Raw genomic sequence first — 18,357 nt, 5'->3', positions numbered from 1 at the left:
AAAATAAATTCCACAAAACTTTCCAATAACCTTTCTAGAATGAATCAATTCATCAGCAACCATTATTAAGCACCTATTTTATCTCAGGTGCTGATTCCCTTGGCTGGAATTACAGAGTCAAAGAATGAAACCATCTTGTCTCTCAACATGCAACTCTTTCCCTCATCTTAACCAAAAATTATTTCTCTTATAAAAAGCTATTTCTAAATTGAAATAAAGCAATTCTGTCTCCACAATGGGCTTTGTTTAGCTGTATATGTGGTGTTGAAAGAATATAAGCACCACCATTTTTTTACATTCACAGACTGAACCCCCCCACCCAAAAAAAAAAAAAAAAAGATATCAGAACTCAAATCATTTACAAGGCTACATTGTTCACCTATTTTCTTTTCCACTTAAACATTTTACTTTTTAATATTTCAGCTGGGTAAAAACCAAGGCTCCTTGTAACAACTGAGAAAACACAGATTTTCAATAAAATAGATTCCGTGTAATTGGGCAAACTTGGAGCAAATCACTACAAATAATATTCTCTGCTTACTTGCATGATGATAAAACATAAAATGACTTAAAATAAGGCCATGAGCTTTGGCCTATGTAATAAAAGCAATCTGTTTCAAGCTTTCTAAATAATAGACCAATATTTTCATGGCAAACCAAAGCATGCTGGCTCTGGAAGATTCAGCTGAGGTTTAGATTTCACACAAGAAATGTTTTCAAGGACTTCTTGTTTAAATGAAATTAATTTTAGTGTAGAAGACTGGGTTAGGCAATTGGAAAAACATTTACCTTGCTTTTGACATAGATTTTTTTTCAATGGGAACCCATTTTCCTCCATGACACAATTGGGTAAACTATGACTGTCCTCTTATTGTCTTTGGGACCCTTTTCTCCCTTTATATTGCCCAACATTGCCTCTAATGTCTTGGTTGCCATATCACAAGAGTAACTAATGTTGATCTTATCTTCCACTAGCCCCTTCCAGATCTTTTTCAGATATATACACATTTGACAACAACTTTGTAAATAATAGAGTCATATCATCTTAGCCAAGTTAAATTGAAAGTTTATAAACTGGCTTTTCTCTCTTTTTTTAAATCCCTAAGGAACAAAGAGAAAAATAAGGCTACTTCTAAAAACATTAGAGGCTCTCCATCCCCAAATTTTATAAAATGCAAACTGTCTCGGGATCTGTGGGCCAGTCGGAGGGGCTCAGTTACCTAGCTTGGTAAACCAATGAGGTCTTTTTTTCCCCAAGTATAACATTTTTATTATAAATGGCATTAGATGTACAAGGATTCTAAGCAATGTGGTCTAGCATGTACTTGTGTTGAACAATAACTGTCCCAGGATGCATACAGCTTGAACCAGAAGCAGGTGTTATTATGGCCCTACTGCACTGAGCAATCAGATAGTTTCAAATCTCCATACACCATTCTTTGGATTTGCAAATAGTCAAAAATAAAAGATTTTTGTTCCCTCTAAAATTCACTTTTCAGGACAGTAAAGAATTTGTAGTGAATGCCATTTTCCTTCACATAGAAAAAAGAAATTGAACATTTTATAAATTAAATCAATGAGCTTAATAATTTCCTTCTGCATTTGTGAACCTCATTGTATATTCATATCCTCACACATTTATCAAAGCAAATTTACACCCTCTCTCATTGTGAGATTCTGATCAAGTTATTTTAAAATGTGACTTAGCCCCCTTCCCACAACACTTTCTGTCAGTTATAGAACACTTCATAACTTCTCAACAAGTCAATTAAATTTTGTTTGAAACTTAATAATGATCAAAATTTAAATATATTTACAGTGCTATAGAGAGGGAGGACAGGACTGAGAGTCAGGAGTCTGAAAGTTATATTACTTTGCTAAGTTTTGGCAGTTTTCTCACTTGAATGATGAAGGGACAGGACTAAAGTCCTACTTGGAACAGTTGATGCTGGCATTTGTCCCAGTCCCCAGATTGAAGGGGGCAATCCCTTGCCATGTAGTAAGCACTTGATAAATGCCCCCCCCCACACTATTAATTCTAATGGAAGTAGTTTTCTGAGTCCATCAATCTACTCAAACTCAATCCCAGCTACTAAAAAACTGATGCTTTGGTAGATGAGAACACGTTTCATTTGTATTTTGGATCATAGATATGAACAAGGCTTGGATCTCCATTCAATGGAGACATTTTTACAACAGGGTTTAACAACAGGATTGATTGTTGAGCTTGGTTTCTGTGGGATGGGCACAAAACCAAGAAACTAGTTTGGATTGGAATGATTAAAGGGTCTGAAAGTTTAACTTGGAAGCTCCTCTCCACGTTCAAAAAGGGGTGGTTAGGGGACGGGTTAGGGGAGAAGAGGCCCAGCCTTCTCTCAGCCACTTCTTCCTTTGCCAGGAGGATGATCGTCAGAGGGTTCCACGATTTGGACTTTTTCATCTGGGTTCTGGCAGTGTGCCCAGCTGATGGCAGTGTTTTCTTTTTCTTTCTTTTTTTTTTTTTAATTTTATTTATTTATAATTTTTTGACAGTATATATGCACGAGTAATTTTTTTTAAATAATATTATCCCTTGTATTCATTTTTCCAAATTTTCCCCTCCCTCCCTCTACTCCCTCCCCCTGATGACAGGCAATCCCATACATTTTACATGTATTACAGTATAAACTAGATACAATATATGTGTGTAAATCCCATTTTCTTGTTGCACGTTAAGTATTAGCTTCCGAAGGTATAAGTAACCTGGGTAGATAGACAGTAGTGCTAACAATTTACATTTGCTTCCCAGTGTTCCTTCTCTGGGTGTAGTTGTTTCTGTCCATCATTGATCAGCTGGAAGTGAGTTGGATCTTCTTTATGTTGAAGATTTCCACTTCCATCAGAATACATCCTCATACAGTACTGTTGTTGAAGTGTATAGTGATCTTCTGGTTCTGCTCATTTCACTCAGCATCAGTTGATGTAAGTCTCTCCAGGCCTCTCTGTATTCCTCCTGCTGGTCATTTCTTAGAGAGCAATAATATTCCATAACCTTCATATACCATAATTTACCCAACCATTCTCCAACTGATGGACATCCATTCATCTTCCAGTTTCTAGCTACCACAAAAAGAGCTGTGATGACAGTGTTTTCCCAGGGAGGCAAAGACTCAAAACAGTTTCATGGATCTCAGATCTACAAGGAACCCCCTGAAAAGTTACACACTGCCCAGGGGGGAGGACTTGAGAGTCCCAGGCCAAGGTCCCTCCTTTTCTAAGTGCTTTCTAAGGCAAACTCTGCACTTAGCATGCCTGGGGAGACAGCACACCACAGACTCTTGAAGGTCTTAGCCAACTTCTAAGACTGTACATTAATACTTTAATGACCAAGTTATCCTTTATCTCTTGAGTTAACTTATCTAAGGACTTGCTACTATGTTTTACCTCTGCTTCCTGCACCCAAACTAGATCATAATCCTTGGCAGCTATTCTGTGCTCATCATACTACCAGAATAAATACCCATTTAAACATTTTTAAGAATAATATTTTATTTCCCTCAATTATGTGTTAAAATATTTTTTAAATGTTTTGAGTTCCAAATTCTACCCCTCATTCTCCATTTCCTGTCCTGAGAAGCAATCCAATACAGTTTATAAATGTGCATCCACATAAAACAGTAAATACCCATTTTTGAAAGCTAGCTACATTGGTTTGATTGGCACCTACTGACAATCATGGTGGGGGCTAGGAGCTGTAGAACTAGGAAATCCATTACAACTCCCAGCCCTATCCCTAGAACCCCTAGGGGAACATAGAGTAGTTGGGATCTAGGTACCCAACACACTGGGAGAATCACAGCCCTGGCTGGCTACCCCTTTATCTGAGGAAGAACGCTCGGAACCATAATCAATAAATCCCGCCATTTCTACTGGGCCGGTTATGCTGGTCTGAGTGGCCCCCCTCACCATTCCTGTAACTTTTCTAACCAAAACTCCCTTCCTTTCCAACCTGAGTTGCTTCCTCTTATTAGAACGTAAGCTTCTTGAGGGCATGAATGATCTCCTCTGTATCCCCCTGGAAGCCTTGCACATGGCCATGTTTGGTTATTCAGTCATTTTCCCTTCAGTCTGATTCTCCATTACGCCATCTGGGGTTTTCTTGGTGAAACGCTTGGCCATTTCCTTCTCCAGCTCATTTTACAGGTGAGGAAATGGAACGCTAGAATTCAGTGACTTGCCCAGTGGCCCAGAGCTGCTAAGTGTCTGAGGCCGGATCTGAACTCAGGGAGAAGAATCCCGCTGACTCCCAGCCCGGAGTTCTGGTACCCCTTAGCCTCCGGCACACAGTCACCATGAAGGCACCATGCTGGGCTGGACTGAAGGTAATGGGGCTTACAACTCAGGAGTGGAAAATAAGAGAGGGGACTTTGCTCCAAGCCTCACAGCTAATTAGTGTCACAAGTGGGGCTCTTACACTACATCCCCTGTGCTTATTTAAAGATTTAGGTTTGTGCAGCCAGAGAGCGTCTCCTCCTATTTCTCTGCTCCCTAGTACCACCTAACAGGAGGTGATCACAGGAAGCCCTGATTTGTAGGACTGTGCACCTGTGATATGGCCACATTCACAAATAGATCCTTAGAATCTGCTCTCTTAGACATGTCCAGTTCTACAGAAGGTGCTCCAGCAGGTCAAGGGATGTCCTCCTCACTCATTGCCATAGAATAATCTTAAATTACCCTGCACCAATTTTTCTCAGTCTCTCCTCTGTGCATAGCACCATGATGGGTGTTCAGGCTATAAAGGGAAAACTAAGTTTTTATGGGGGAATAAAACCTATACATGGATAAGTGATTGCAGGTGAGTCAATCAAGGAGAATCCAGGAGAGCTCCCATAATTAGAGCCCATCTTAAGCTCCTACCACCCACAGTAATTAATTTAATTTTAGGGTGCTATGCTAGGCAACAAGTGGGGAACAAAGATGAAAAAGCCCTGGCTTCTGCTTTCAAAGAACTTGCAGTTTAGAACAGAAGAATTAGGGTCTGGGCAGGCTTCAAAAGACTTATTCAGATACGTGTAAATATCAGTGGGAATATATTCATTTGCAAAGGAGAAAATCTAATAAAGATGGAAAGTGCTCAGGAACATGTTTCCAAAAAAAGCTCAAAAATAGATATTTATAGGTATTCTGGAAGATTAGTAGATTTCTTGTAGCTCATAATTGGCCACATGAAAGTGTTTCTGGCATGAGGGATAGTCAGAGAGAATGCCCCAACTGAGAGATGGAGTGTCTTGCTAGTAGAACTTCCAGGAAGTCTAATGTCACAGGTCCAATGGGTATTTGGGGAGTAAAGCGTATGCAACAAGACTGGAAAGGTAGGAGGGGCAGGTTATCATGGCCAAAAAGAGCATTTTGTATTTTCTCTGGAAGGCAAGAGGGAGCCATGGGGTTTATTGAATAGAGAGGTGATATGGTAAGACCTGAGCATTAGGAATATCACTTTAATGGCTGAAGAGAGGATGGATTGGAGGGGGAAAAGCAGACCCCCTCCTTCAGCAGCAATCACCATAGTCCTGGATGAGGGTCTGCACTAGAGGGAGGGCAGAGTCAGAGGAGAGAGGGAGGAATCATTGAGAGATTCTACAGAGTCAAGGGCTTGGCAACAATTTGTATATGGCGGCATGAGAGACAATGAGGAGTCCAGGACGGCTCCTGGATCGGAGCCTGAGAGATGAGAAGGAAGCTGTTACTCTCTCTAGTAATGAAATGGTGGGTGAGGAAGGAGAGTGTATGAAAAAAGGTAAGTTCTATTTTGGGCCATACTGATCTTAAGATCCAATTTGAGATGGCTAAAAGGCAGCTGGAGACTCGAGAGTGTTGGTCAGCAGAGAGGCTGGGACCGCAAAGCTAGATTTGAGAATCATTAGTCTGGAAATGGTAATTAAATCCCTTGGAGCTCTGGTTAGAAGAGTGATCTGGAGAAAGATCCGGCAAAGGAGACAAAGAAGGAGCCGTCAGAGAGGTAGGAAGAGAATCAGGGGATAGGGCTATCCCAAAATTTAGACAGAAGAAAGTATTAAAGAGAAGAAAGCGACCAATCGCGTCAAAGTTTGCAGAGAGAGAGAATGAGGACTGAGGAAAGGCCATTGGATTGGGCAAATACAAGTTCATTGCCAGCTTTGGAGAAAGAGCAATTTTGGTGAAATAGTACATCGGAAGCCAAGGTAAGGGGTTATGGAGAGAGAGGAAGGAGAGAAGTAGCAGTAGAGGAACCAAATGTGGACACCTTTTCAAGGAGGTTAGCTACAAAAGGTGGAAGAGAAATAGGGCCACAAAGGAGATGGAAGGATCATGAGGGGTTCTCCAGGAGAAGGGAGATATGGGATGTTTGTAGGCAGTAGGAAGTGACCCAGTAGACACAGAGAGATTGAAAATAAGGAAAAGAGTGGGAATGACAGAGTGGTGATTTGTTTAAGGAAATGGGATAAAATCAGATTGTTTTCGTAAGAAGAGAAGTTAGACTTGGAAGAAGTAAGGTTACTTTACTATGTGGTATAAATATATGGTATAGAATCACATTTTTACAAGCAGATCTCAACAGAATGATGGAGAGACGGAATAGGACAGATAGACAAATGGATTGAGGGAAGGAGGCAGAAAGGAGAGGGGGAAGAAGGGAGAGAGAGACAAAGAAAAAGAGACAGAGCGATGGAGACATAGACAGGAGAGCTCTCTTTTCTATATGTGATAAGAAGTGAGTCCCAAGTCACTTCATCTGTCTGTATCCCATGGAACTCCCTTTGGTCATTGAGAACTAAATCATGTTTTTCGAACTTGAAATGACTCATCCATGAACAAGTTACTGTATGTCCTTCCCCTCTCCCCCAAGCCCTCTGAGGGCAAGGGCTGTCTGCTTGTTGCATCTGTACGCCCAGCACTGAGCACAATGTCTGGGGCAAAAATTAGGCACCTAATAAATTCTTCTTGTTGTCAATTTTGATAGATGAATTGTAACCTGGTGGATAAACTGTCGTGGTACAAGTTTCCATACTGGGAGTTCTCCCACAAACTCCCTGGCCCAGACAAGAAACCAAAGTCTGTATATGTACTTTGTATGTACATATGAGCACATGCTGATTTTACATTTGTGTATGTATATATATAAGCTTGTATATACACAAATACACATCCCTATATAATGCATTTGAGGCAGCCTGGTATTGGGAGGAGGTGGCAAGACTCTGCTCTTCTATCTTTGTGACCTCTGGGGAACCCTCAGCAAACCTGGACTTCTCTTCCTTTGGACAATAAAGGGGTGAGCCCTACTGAGCACTAAAATCCCTTCTAGCCCCAAACCTAAATTGTGTGTGTGTGTATATGTGTGTGTGTGTGTGTGTGTGTGTTCCCATGAGTGTCTTGTGCACAGGTAACAAAGCTGACAATGTCTGGCCCATCTTCAGGTTCCCAGGTTGTGTCTCTAGTGATCAGTGTTAAATTCTATTTAAATGCTGAGAACAAGGGTATGTCTTGCTCGATTCCTTAGGATCAGGATTTAGAACTTGGAAGGGAACTTAGAAAGCAGGGAAGCCCCTGACAACCCAACTTTTCACCTTTCAGGGAGCTCCATGGGAGAGTCTTAAAGATTATGGAGTTGATTTTAAATCAGTTTTTTGGGGAATCCATTCCTCCCTTTCTCGTATTAAGACTTAACAAATGCAGGCTGTTTGAATGTGGGATATGGTGGAAGGCAACTCTTCAACACTGGTCGTGGTTAATTCTACTATATCGAACATTTGGGTGAGTAATACTAGATTTCAAATCTAGGAACAGACTCAGAAGTTTCTACCAAGTGGGAAAGTGCCCCGCTCTGTTAGCCAGCCGTGATTTAGAAAGCAAAGCCACTGAAATGATCAATTTTCCCCTTGTGGCTTGACACTGAGGTTCAACTGGTCTTTCTGCTTCAGACTCACAGCACAGAGATTTATCTGTGTTTCATCAAGTATGAAAAATATATGGATGGAAGGGTTTCCGGCCAAGCCCCCCAAAGCCATCCAGTGCCTCCATTAATGTCAGCAGGCTCGTAAATTCCCAGCCTGCATCAAGGAGGCGACTGCCACTACACAGAAGCCCCCAAAGGTTCCCTGGCCTCCTGTAAATCCACTTACACTCAGTAAAGACGATTAAATGCACATGGATTTAATTAAATGTGGTCCTCCTTTGAAAGCAGAGGGGGTTCACACCTTCTTTAAGGGGAGGACAAAAATCAAGGTGTGAAGTACGTTTTTATTTTTTTACTGCCAAGTTACAAGATCTGATTTATTCTTGTATTTTTCCTTCTGTTGAGTGGGATTCGATAAGCAAGAACGCAGATGGCTGTAGACTCTGCTGTCTTTTTGTGTTATTCTAAGGAATTATGCAGCAGCAAACAGTCCTGCTCCGCTTGCAACAATTCCTAGTTCATGAAAACATATTTCTTGTTGCAAAGGAATAGGGAGTCATTGATTACATGATTAGCTATTTGGAGGGAAGGAACGACTTTTCTGCTGAGGGAATGATACTTTCACTGTCTACTTTTCCCTTCTCTACCACCTTAAAATCTGTTTAGATAGAAAATTAATAAACAAGCAGTGGCAGCTCACTATGGAAGAGAAAGGCGAGAAGGGAAGTGGGTCTCCTCCAAAACACTGTCATCCATTTGGACTGAGGATTCCCTAGATCAAAACTTCTGGCCATCATTCACCCACCAGTTTTCCTCACATCAAACAACAAACCAGCTACTTTTCCCACTTAAGTAACCAGAAAACAGCAGAGAAATATTCACTGTGGGGAGAAATGGGTATCAGGAAAATGGAAAGTTCATCCCTTTGGGGGTAGAGGGGAGCTGGGAGGCTCACTGCTCATGTGGACCTCCTTTTATTAATAATTTCTCATGGGGAAATCATCCAGTAAATAAAGCGAAAAGCAAAAGGAAACAGCACCATCATATAAGAATGATGAAATTCTTCCAATCATCTTAAATCAGACAGTCCATCTACCCTCGGGAAACACATGGGAACACAGTGATTTTTCTGCGAGGTCTCCCCATGTGTGTTGTACAAGATAGACAGCTTGCTATATCAAAACAAGAGGTTTCCTTTCCTAGGAAACCCTTTCCCTTTCTAGATAAGAGTATAATAAAATTCTCCTCGAGTTACCATGATACACTGCTGAGCTTTAGGAACACTGGGTCAAATATCTATTTTTTTTCAGGACTTGTCCACTTTCAGAAAGTCAAAATCCTTTAATCCTTTTCATTTCACAAGAAAAATGCATGCCAGAAGGAATCATAGGACTCATCTTCACCTCTTTAACATAATTCCCAAACCCTCAAGCCAAATACTGTCCTTCATAGACAAAACACTAAGGGTCATAATCTCCTGAATTTAATATCCCAAAGCCCTGCTCTCAGGATGGCCCCTGCCTCGCAAAGCTGGGTTAGCCTAGGGCTACTGTGTTATGCTAATTTGATATATGGGAGCCTCTGTCATCAAAATATGTGCTTTTTTCTCAGCCCCACACCTGTAGAATATGATCTTCCCCTAAGATTTCCCTGAATAACATCCTGGAAGTTTAGTTCTGGTGAAATCCCTCTCCTCCCATCAGAATCCAGACCCTCTTTACTGCAAAATAAAAGGAAAAAAAAACAAGTTATATGTGTTGAGTTCAGAGCTTCTTAAAAGAATGGACACAAACTATATTTTGAAAAATGGGATCCATACCCTATTATAGATCCTAAGCTGGAAGGGACTTTCAAGGTCATCCAATTTAACCCTACAATGGTAAAAGTGAGCGAACAGGCTCAGGCAGGTAGATAGACCTGTCTAATAGGGTCACAGAGGAAGCATCAGAGGGATTTGAAGCCAGCTTTTTTTTTTTACTGCACAGTCCATTTTCTTGACACTTTACTATGCTTCCTCCTTCCAAAAAAATGACACATCTGATTTACTCGTTCACTTGTGAATATGTTTTTAAAACCTCTAGGGAAAGACATTTTTACAACTTCTCTTAATAACTCCTTTTTGTGTTTAACAGCATTTGCCGTTAGAAAAGCTTGTTTTCTGCTCATAGCTCTGCTAGTGAGGTAGCTTGGGCTTGGACTGAGCCACTGACTCATTGAGTGACCTTGAGCTTCACCTCTGTGACTTTGAGGTTCTTCTTCCATCAAAAGAAGGGGCCACACTGAGTGCTCTCTGGGGGATCTTCCAGTTCATGCCTTCTGGGATTCTGTGACTATCTCCCCAGTAGATTTTATATTCTCCTTTCTTCTTCTTGAACTTCAACTCTTCCATGCCTAAGGATTCCATCATCGGAGATGATCATGGGCAGCCCTTCATCAAAACTCTTCACCAGATCACACACTTTTCAAAGGCCGCCTCATCCAAACTGCATAGAGATCCAGGGATCCTCTACGGCACGGACCCATGGTCATCCGGTCCCTACAGGACAACGAACTCTGGAGATAGGGGGATCTCTCCCTCTCCATTTTACCTTGGATGTTTTGGGGCTCAGCAGCAACCCCTCTTCAATGGCAGGCAACAGTGACCCCCAATGCTTCAGCAATCATATCAAAGAGAACTGCAGCTGACGTTGATCTTGGTACCCATTATTCCAACATGGGGGAATGGAGATCCTTGCTAATGGCCAAGGAAAGGAGACAACTCCAAGTTATGTAGCCTTTGTTCACACAAAGAACATTTAATCAGTGATGCTGCAAAGAATCAAGTTGCAATGAACCCCGCTAACAGTGTTTCTTTTTTTTTTTTATTTTAGAAATATCTCTTTATTTATTCCTCCCACTTAATAGTACCTTATTTTTTTTTTTTTGCCAAATTAGAGGTAAAGATAGTTTTCAACATTTACTTTTATAAGATTTTATTTAGAGTTTCAACTTTTTCTCTTCCCAAGACAGTAATCCATCTGATACAGTTTATACATGTACAATCATGTTCAACAATAGTCTTATTGTTAAAGAAGAATCAGAACAAAAGGGAAAACCACGAGAAAGAAAAACCAAACAAAAAAGTGAAAATAGCAGGCTTTGATCTGCATTCAGACTCCATAGTTCTTTTTTTCTAGACATAAATAGCATTTTCCACCACAAATCTTTTGGAATAGTCTCATAAACATTGTATTGTTGAGAAGAACTAATCTATCAAAGTTGATCATTGCACAATGTTGCTGTTACTTGGACAGTGTTTTCTTGGTTTTGCTCACTTTGTTCAGCATCAGTTTACGTCTTTCCAGGGTTTCTGAAATGTGTTTGCTCATCATTTTTAAGCCCAATAGTATTCCATTACATTCATTTACCATGCCCATTCGATGGGCATGCCCTCAATTTCCAATTCTTTGCCATCACAAAAAGAATTGCTATAAGTATTTTTTTTTGCATATGAGATTCCTTTCCTCTTTTTTATGAACTCTTTGGGATACAGACCAAGTGGGGTTTGCTGGATCCAACCATATGCACAATTTGGTTGCCTTTTGGGCATAATTTCAAATTCACAACTCTACAAACAATGTATTGGTGTTCCAATTTTCCCAAGTCTTCTCCAACATTCATCACTTTCCTTTTCTGTCATATTAGCAAACCTGATAGGTATTAGATTATACATCAAATCCATTTTAATTTGCATTTCTCTAATCAATAGTGATTTGTAGCATTTTTATATGATTGCAGATAGCTTCATTTTTTTTTTATCTCAAAACTGCCTATTCATATCTTTTGACCATTTAACAATTGGGGAATGACTTAGAATCTTAAAATTTTGACACAGTTCTTTATATATTTTAGAAATGAGGCCTTTATCAGAAACAATGGCAGTAAAACTTTTTGCTGGCTTTCTGCTTCCCTTCTAATCTTGGTTGTATTGATTTTGTTTATGCAAAAACTTTAATATAATCAAAACTTTCCATTCTTTATCTTTTGTTTGGTCATAAATTCCTCTTTTCTCCATAAATCTGACAGGCAAACTATTCCTTGCTCTCCTAATTTGCTTATGGCATCACCCTTTATGTCTTAATCATGTACCCATTTTGACTTTATCTTGGTATACAGTGAGATGTTGGTCTATGCCCAGTTTTTGCCATACTATTTTCTAGTTTTGCCAAATAGTGAGCTCTCAACCCAGAAGCTGGAGTCTTTGGCTTTACCAAATAGTAGATTACTATAGTCATTGACTACTGGTGCTTATTAGTCACATATTTGATGCTACTGCTGTAGAGTCAATTATGGCACACTGGCCTTTCCCAACAGTGAATGACGTAGGCAAAGGCTAAGGTCCACATTTATTATAAAGAGGAAACCAACAATTTCTATCTATAACTATCTTCCACGTTCTTGACCAAGATGAGAGAAATTGCTGAAGCTTACCTTGGGAAGACTGCCTTAAATGCTCTTATCACAGTACCAGCCTCCACAATTCCCAACATTGAGATGTTGGAACCCTCGCTGCAATCACTGTGCTCCAGATCATCAATGAATCAACTGCTGCTTATGGCTTAGGCAAAAAGGTTGGTGTGGAGAGAAATATGCTGACCTTGACTTTGTAGTAGAACTTTTAATGTCTCCCTTCTCTTTGAAGTCCAGTCCACAGCTGGGGACAACCACTTGGGTTGGGAAGACTTAGAACAAGAGGACTGTCCACCATCTGTGCACTGCTCATGAACTTGTGAAGTACATCCCTTTGTTTGGTACCCTGGTCAACACTGACATGGCCCGTCTCCGGGATGATGTCAAATTCTACACTTCCGTCACTCATCTCCATGTTGAAGAGATGAATACTGACTTCTGTGACACAATGGGCCTGGTGGAAAAGGCCCTAAGAGATGCCAGGCAAGATAAATCACTGACCTATGAAACCATCCTGGTAGATAGCTCTACTTGGACTTCCCTGAGGTTCTACACAAGTTCTAGAGAGGTTTAGAGAGGGATTTAGCTCCAGAGGAACTCAGAAGCCATTGCTCTCTTATTACAGATGACTAAACTGAAGCCCAGCGATGCGAAATAAAGCCCAAGGTCATAAGCATCCATTGGCAGTGGGATTTGAAGCAGGTCTTGAGACTCCAGAACTGGTCTTGCCCATGGTAACTTTAATCCAGTTAAACACACTTATTACAAAGTACAAAAGTGCTATTAACCCTTTCAGCCCAGCACTTCAAGGGCATTGGCTCATAACCTGGCAGCTGATGGTATAGCAGATAGAACACCTGAATTCAAATCAGGCCTCAGACACTTACTGTTTGGGCAAGTTACCTATCATCTATTTGCCTCAGTTTACTCATTTGTAAAATGGGGGTAATCATATCATCCCCCTAGCTGGCATGAGGATAAAATGAGATAACTGTTGTAAAGTGCTTCGCACAGTGCCTGGCATCTAGTCAACGCTGTAGAAATGTTAGTGATGATGAGGAGGATGTTTTACTTTTTTATAATCTCTTCATCCTGGTTTGGCTTCTCATTGCTGCACCTTACTCATAATGCTTAACCCTTGGTGACCCTGACACGTGCCGTTCTCAGCTGGCAAAGAAATGGGCAACGCTCAACTTAGTTGGATTTTCCAAGCATCCGTGTTTACTGATTCTCGGCAATCGCCTACTGGGACTTCTTTTAGTAAAAACCAACCATCTCTAAAGTGCTTTAGTTATAAGAACCCCAGGGAGCCCAGATACAAAGCCCACACTCTCATTTTTAAAAGCTATTCTGGGTTGGGTCAATAGTCAACAGGACAGGAAAGTCAGCCCCTGAAACTGGATCCAAAACAAGCCAAGAAATCATCCCCACCTCCCAAAATGGACTGCAGGACTTCCTGGAAGGACCTCCAAGCTGATTTCTTTGTAACAGGCTTCGAAAGCATTCAAGACATTTAAAGGACCAGAGACACTTCAGGAAATAAAGCAAGTAAAATATACCTACAGCTTCATCCAGCTCTCCCATTTTACAATGAAGGAAATTGGGGTCCAGAGGAATTAAGTAGATTTTTCCAGTCTCACACACATCGTAGGAGCTTAATAAATACTTTTTCATTCATTCATCCATCTATCCTTCCAATTATAGATCCACATTTTCTGACTCCCAATCTAGAAGGCTCTTTTCCTGGCTATTTCCCAAATACAAGGACACCTTGGAGAGGTGTAAGGTGATGAGAAAGCCCCAAGAGATGGAAAGGACAGACCAGATAAGCTGTGGTGGACAGAGGCAGCTCTTACCGACACTCGATGAACCAATGCCGGATCTGGTCCTGAAGGCTCTCTTTGATGTCTGGACCTTCTAACATCTTCAGATTTGTCTTGATGGAAACTAAAGCCTCTTTGTAGTCCTCTTCATGCTTCTCCTGGACCTCATAACGTAGGAAGTTCACTTTCTGGGCACTGAGAAGTGTGTTGTTGAAACTCTGAATTTGTGGTGATGGATTCTGAAAAAGAAAAAGATCAGGGCACTCAAAGGAGACTAAGCTTGTGTATCAGTTTCATGAACCAAATATGGGAAATATTCATTCAGAATGGCGCTGGGGTCTCCCCCTTTGAACAATCTTGGGCAATCCATAAAAAGCCTGTCGATTTCTTCTCAGAACTTTTTGTTTAAAAGCAGAAAACAGAGCAGAGCAAAGCTTTCTATTAAAATGAAAATGTTTGTTTTTCCTACTCAAAGTCGCAGATCCTTTGAAATTTAGCCACTGATAGATTTCAGGCTGAGAACCCCTGATGGGATAGGAAGTGCTCCCTAGGGAGATGTTTTTGAAGGAATAAAGAAAATTCAGCTTTTGAAGAAATTTTCAAAGTGAGATTCAAGCCCTACACTGGTTGAAATCAGGGAATATTCACCTTTTTTTTTTATACACAGAAAGAACCTGGTTAGCTTTTTTTCTGGAAGCTATTTGCTATTCACTCTCGTTGCTAAAAAGTTCTACCTTATATTTATTAATTCATTGACCAAGAAATATGTAGTGAGTTACCAACTTGTATGCATATATAACACAATGCTAGCTCACTGGGGAAGGGGTATAAAACAGGCAAAAGTTTTAACTCCCCTCCTTAAGGTGATGGCAATTTGACTAGGGCCAAGGAGGGGCGAGACTAATACACACACACACACACACACACACACACACACTCACACACACACACACACACTCACACACACACACACACACTCACACACACACACACACACACACACACAAACACACACACACACACACACACACACACACACACACACCCCATAAATGCTCACTTGTACATGTGCTTGTGCCCATGAAATAACGGGCAAAATAAAGCAAGGTGCTTATAAGAGATCAGGAAAGGGGTGGCTCAGTGCAGGTTAGAATTCTCATGGAAGGCACAGGACAAAAGAACTTCCTTTGATAAGGAAGCAAAAATTGAGGGGGAATTCTAAGAGAGGAATGGTGAAAAAACAGGCCAGGAAGGATATCTGCAAAGGGGAATGAAGAGACTGGCCAGAGGGATGTCTACAGTCCTCCAAAAAAGAGGTAAACAGCTTCTCTGACTGAGTTAATACCACTCTAATAACTGCACCAACTTTCAGTCCACTTCATGCTGGTCCATCTTAGATTTGACCTCTTGTCTAGCTCCATCATTACGCAGAGGGGGAAAGAGCGTATAAGAAAAATGAAAGGCTTTGACCAACGTCCCACAAAGGGTTAATGTTAGCTGCAGGATTCCAGTCCCAAACACCTCACTTCCAATTGGGAGTCCTCCCCACTCTGTGAAATAATTTACAGCCAATACCACCCAACAGATGAAACCTATTTGCTGTAAAGGTAGTTTAAAATGAATTTTAAAATGGAATTGCAACTCTGCTCATTACATTAATGACAGAACCAAAGAACTCTCAAAATGAGGTCTCATTCTCACCCTCCCCTCTCTTTCTTTTCTCCAAATTTGCCTGCATTTATGGAAGGCACTACTTGATTTCCAAGCACCCACTTTTGTAACCTGGGAACTCCCCTAAACTCCCTGCTTTGCCCTCTCTTCCACCAACTGCCAATCAGCTTTGATTCTAGTTCATGCCCTTTCTTCTATCTTAACTCCTCGAGGTGCCACTCAAACCCAGACCCATGGCACTTCTTCCTATTGTTATAAATACTGAATTGCACTCCCTGCTTGAGCTCTTCCCACTCTCTTGTTTAGCTGCCAAACTAATCTTGTGAAGAGATCGGTCCATTCCCCTGCTCAAGAATATTCAGTTATTCTCTATTGCCTCTGGGATAAAACAACAGCTCTGCTTTTGTATTTAAGACCCCCACAGTCTGGTTCCTACTGAGCTTAAAACCCTTTTTTCACACTGTCCTTCCAGTCAAAACTGGGCTTCAAGCTATTCCTTGAACTTCATAGTTTTTATGCTACCTCCATTCTTACCTATGTGACTGTAAGCATACCACTTACTCAGTTTCTTTCCCTGTAAAATGAGGGTCTTGGACTTGAAGGTCACCCACTGTACCCAGACGGTCCCCACTCTTTAACACAGCCCCTCAGATGTGCTCCAAGCTCTCCCTTTGCCCCTGGTCCTGAGGTTTCTCCCACTCTGCAGACTCGCTCAGCTGCCATTTCTATCCTCTCTCCTCCTCCACAGAACAGAAGGACCTTGGGAGCAGGGCCTGGTCAATTTGGCTTTGCAGCCCCAGCCCTGAGCTCTATAATATATGATGTTTTATGAACATTTGTTGGAATTAAAGAGAATTGGAAAAGCCCCATTTCTAAGAAGAGAAGACATCAAATTAATGGAATTCTCTTGTAGAGCAGCTTCTCTATAGAAAGATTTTTATGTTTCTTCTGCAATTTGTTGCAAAATTACTTTAGCTACCATTAAAGTAATGAAAATGTCTTTTACTTAATCATCTCCTGTTTCCAAGATTATATCTAAAATGTGCATTTTTCCCTAATGCTTGCATTTAAAAAAGGAAAAAATATTATTTACACATTTGGATATTTTAGTTCATGTGAATGCTAGTTATTACAGGATAAAAAATGGGTCGTGACTATTCCCTTTGCTCTACCAACAACACTTTATTGATTGTTTTCCAATTAGCTTGTATCCATGAGTGAAGCTGTCCTGCCAATTTGCCCCTAAATGTAGCCACTTTTCCCTCCCCTTGCTGTCCCAGATGGCTATGTGCCCATCAGATTTGGATGGTCTTTTTCTTATCTCTACCTATGAAAACCAATGACTGTCTTAGCAGAGGGAGTCTCATTACCATTATCTCTTCATTAAAAGCTATTCTCTTTATTCTCTTTAATTAAATGTTTAGGCACCTTTTCTGTAGAATAAATGACAACCAGTCCCTCAGATTTAAACCTTCCACCTTTCCCACTTGTATAGAGTCTTATATTTAAAAAGGTTCTTTAATATGTACTTAAGCTACTTGTTTCTGTCTCCCTCTCTCTCTGTCTCTCTCTGTCTCTCTCTCTGTTTCTCTCTGTGTGTCTCTCTCTCTCTCTGTCTCTCTCTCCCCCTATCTCTTTCTCCCTGACTTTCTTTCTGACTCTGTGTGTGTCTCTCTCTCTTTCTCTCTCTCTCTCTCTCATCTCTCTGTCTCTCTGTCTCTCTCTGTCTCTCTCTGTCTCTCTCTCTCTCATCTCTCTGTCTCTCTGTCTCTCTCTCTCTCTCCCTCTCTCTCTCTCTCTCTCTCTGTCTCTCTCTGTCTCTCTCTGTCTCTCTCTCTCTCTGTCTCTCTCTCTCTCATCTCTCTGTCTCTCTCTCTCTCTCTCTCTCTCTCCCTCTCTCTCTCTCTCTCTCTCTGTCTCTCTCTGTCTCTCTCTCTCTCTCTCTCTCTCTCTCATCTCTCTGTCTCTCCTCTCTCTCTCTCTCCTCTCTCACACACACACACACACACACACACACACCCTGAACTGGGGCAAAACACATTTTCTTATCCCATTTAAGATAAGAAGAAATGGAAATTGAGGAGGTTAGTGATTTTCCTGAGTCACTGGTTTACACTAAGCTAGTTAGGACCAAACCAATTAGACCTCAGGATGCCTGACTTCTATTTAATCGATCTGAGTGAGGTGTAGACTTCTTGAAGGCAGACCCTGTTTTGTTTTTTTTATCTGCTTCCCCAGAGTCTAGAACAGTATCTGATAAAGAACAAATACTTATTAAGTGTGGGCGCAACCAAGGACAAAAAATGAAACATCCCTTCACAGGCTTTATAGTCTATTGGGGAAAATAGTATATAAGGATATACATTCAAAACTAAATTCAAGGGTGGTTTTGAGAGAGAGAAGGCCCAGCAGGGAAGAGAGGAGAGAAGGAAAGGCTTAGGTAAAAATTGGTATTTGAGTTGAGGCTACAAGGAAACAAGAAATCTAACAGGTAGA

At 40.9% G+C, this 18,357-nt stretch overlaps 1 protein-coding gene across 2 annotated transcripts in view; it reads right to left on the bottom strand.

Moving 5' to 3' along the window:
- The window catches only part of DRC11 (dynein regulatory complex subunit 11), a 199,755-nt gene that overhangs the window by 148,016 nt on the left and 33,382 nt on the right, over window positions 1-18,357 (bottom strand). For both annotated transcript variants that reach the window (XM_074264416.1, XM_074264415.1), the window contains exon 6: window positions 14,224-14,429. In XM_074264416.1, coding sequence (XP_074120517.1) covers window positions 14,224-14,429 — 206 coding nt within the window. The remainder of the gene's footprint in view (window positions 1-14,223; window positions 14,430-18,357) is intronic.

Source organism: Sminthopsis crassicaudata, chromosome 4, assembly GCF_048593235.1.
Source record: "Sminthopsis crassicaudata isolate SCR6 chromosome 4, ASM4859323v1, whole genome shotgun sequence".
NCBI classification, from domain to species: domain Eukaryota; kingdom Metazoa; phylum Chordata; class Mammalia; order Dasyuromorphia; family Dasyuridae; genus Sminthopsis; species Sminthopsis crassicaudata.
This window is presented reverse-complemented; position numbering and strand designations above follow the sequence as displayed.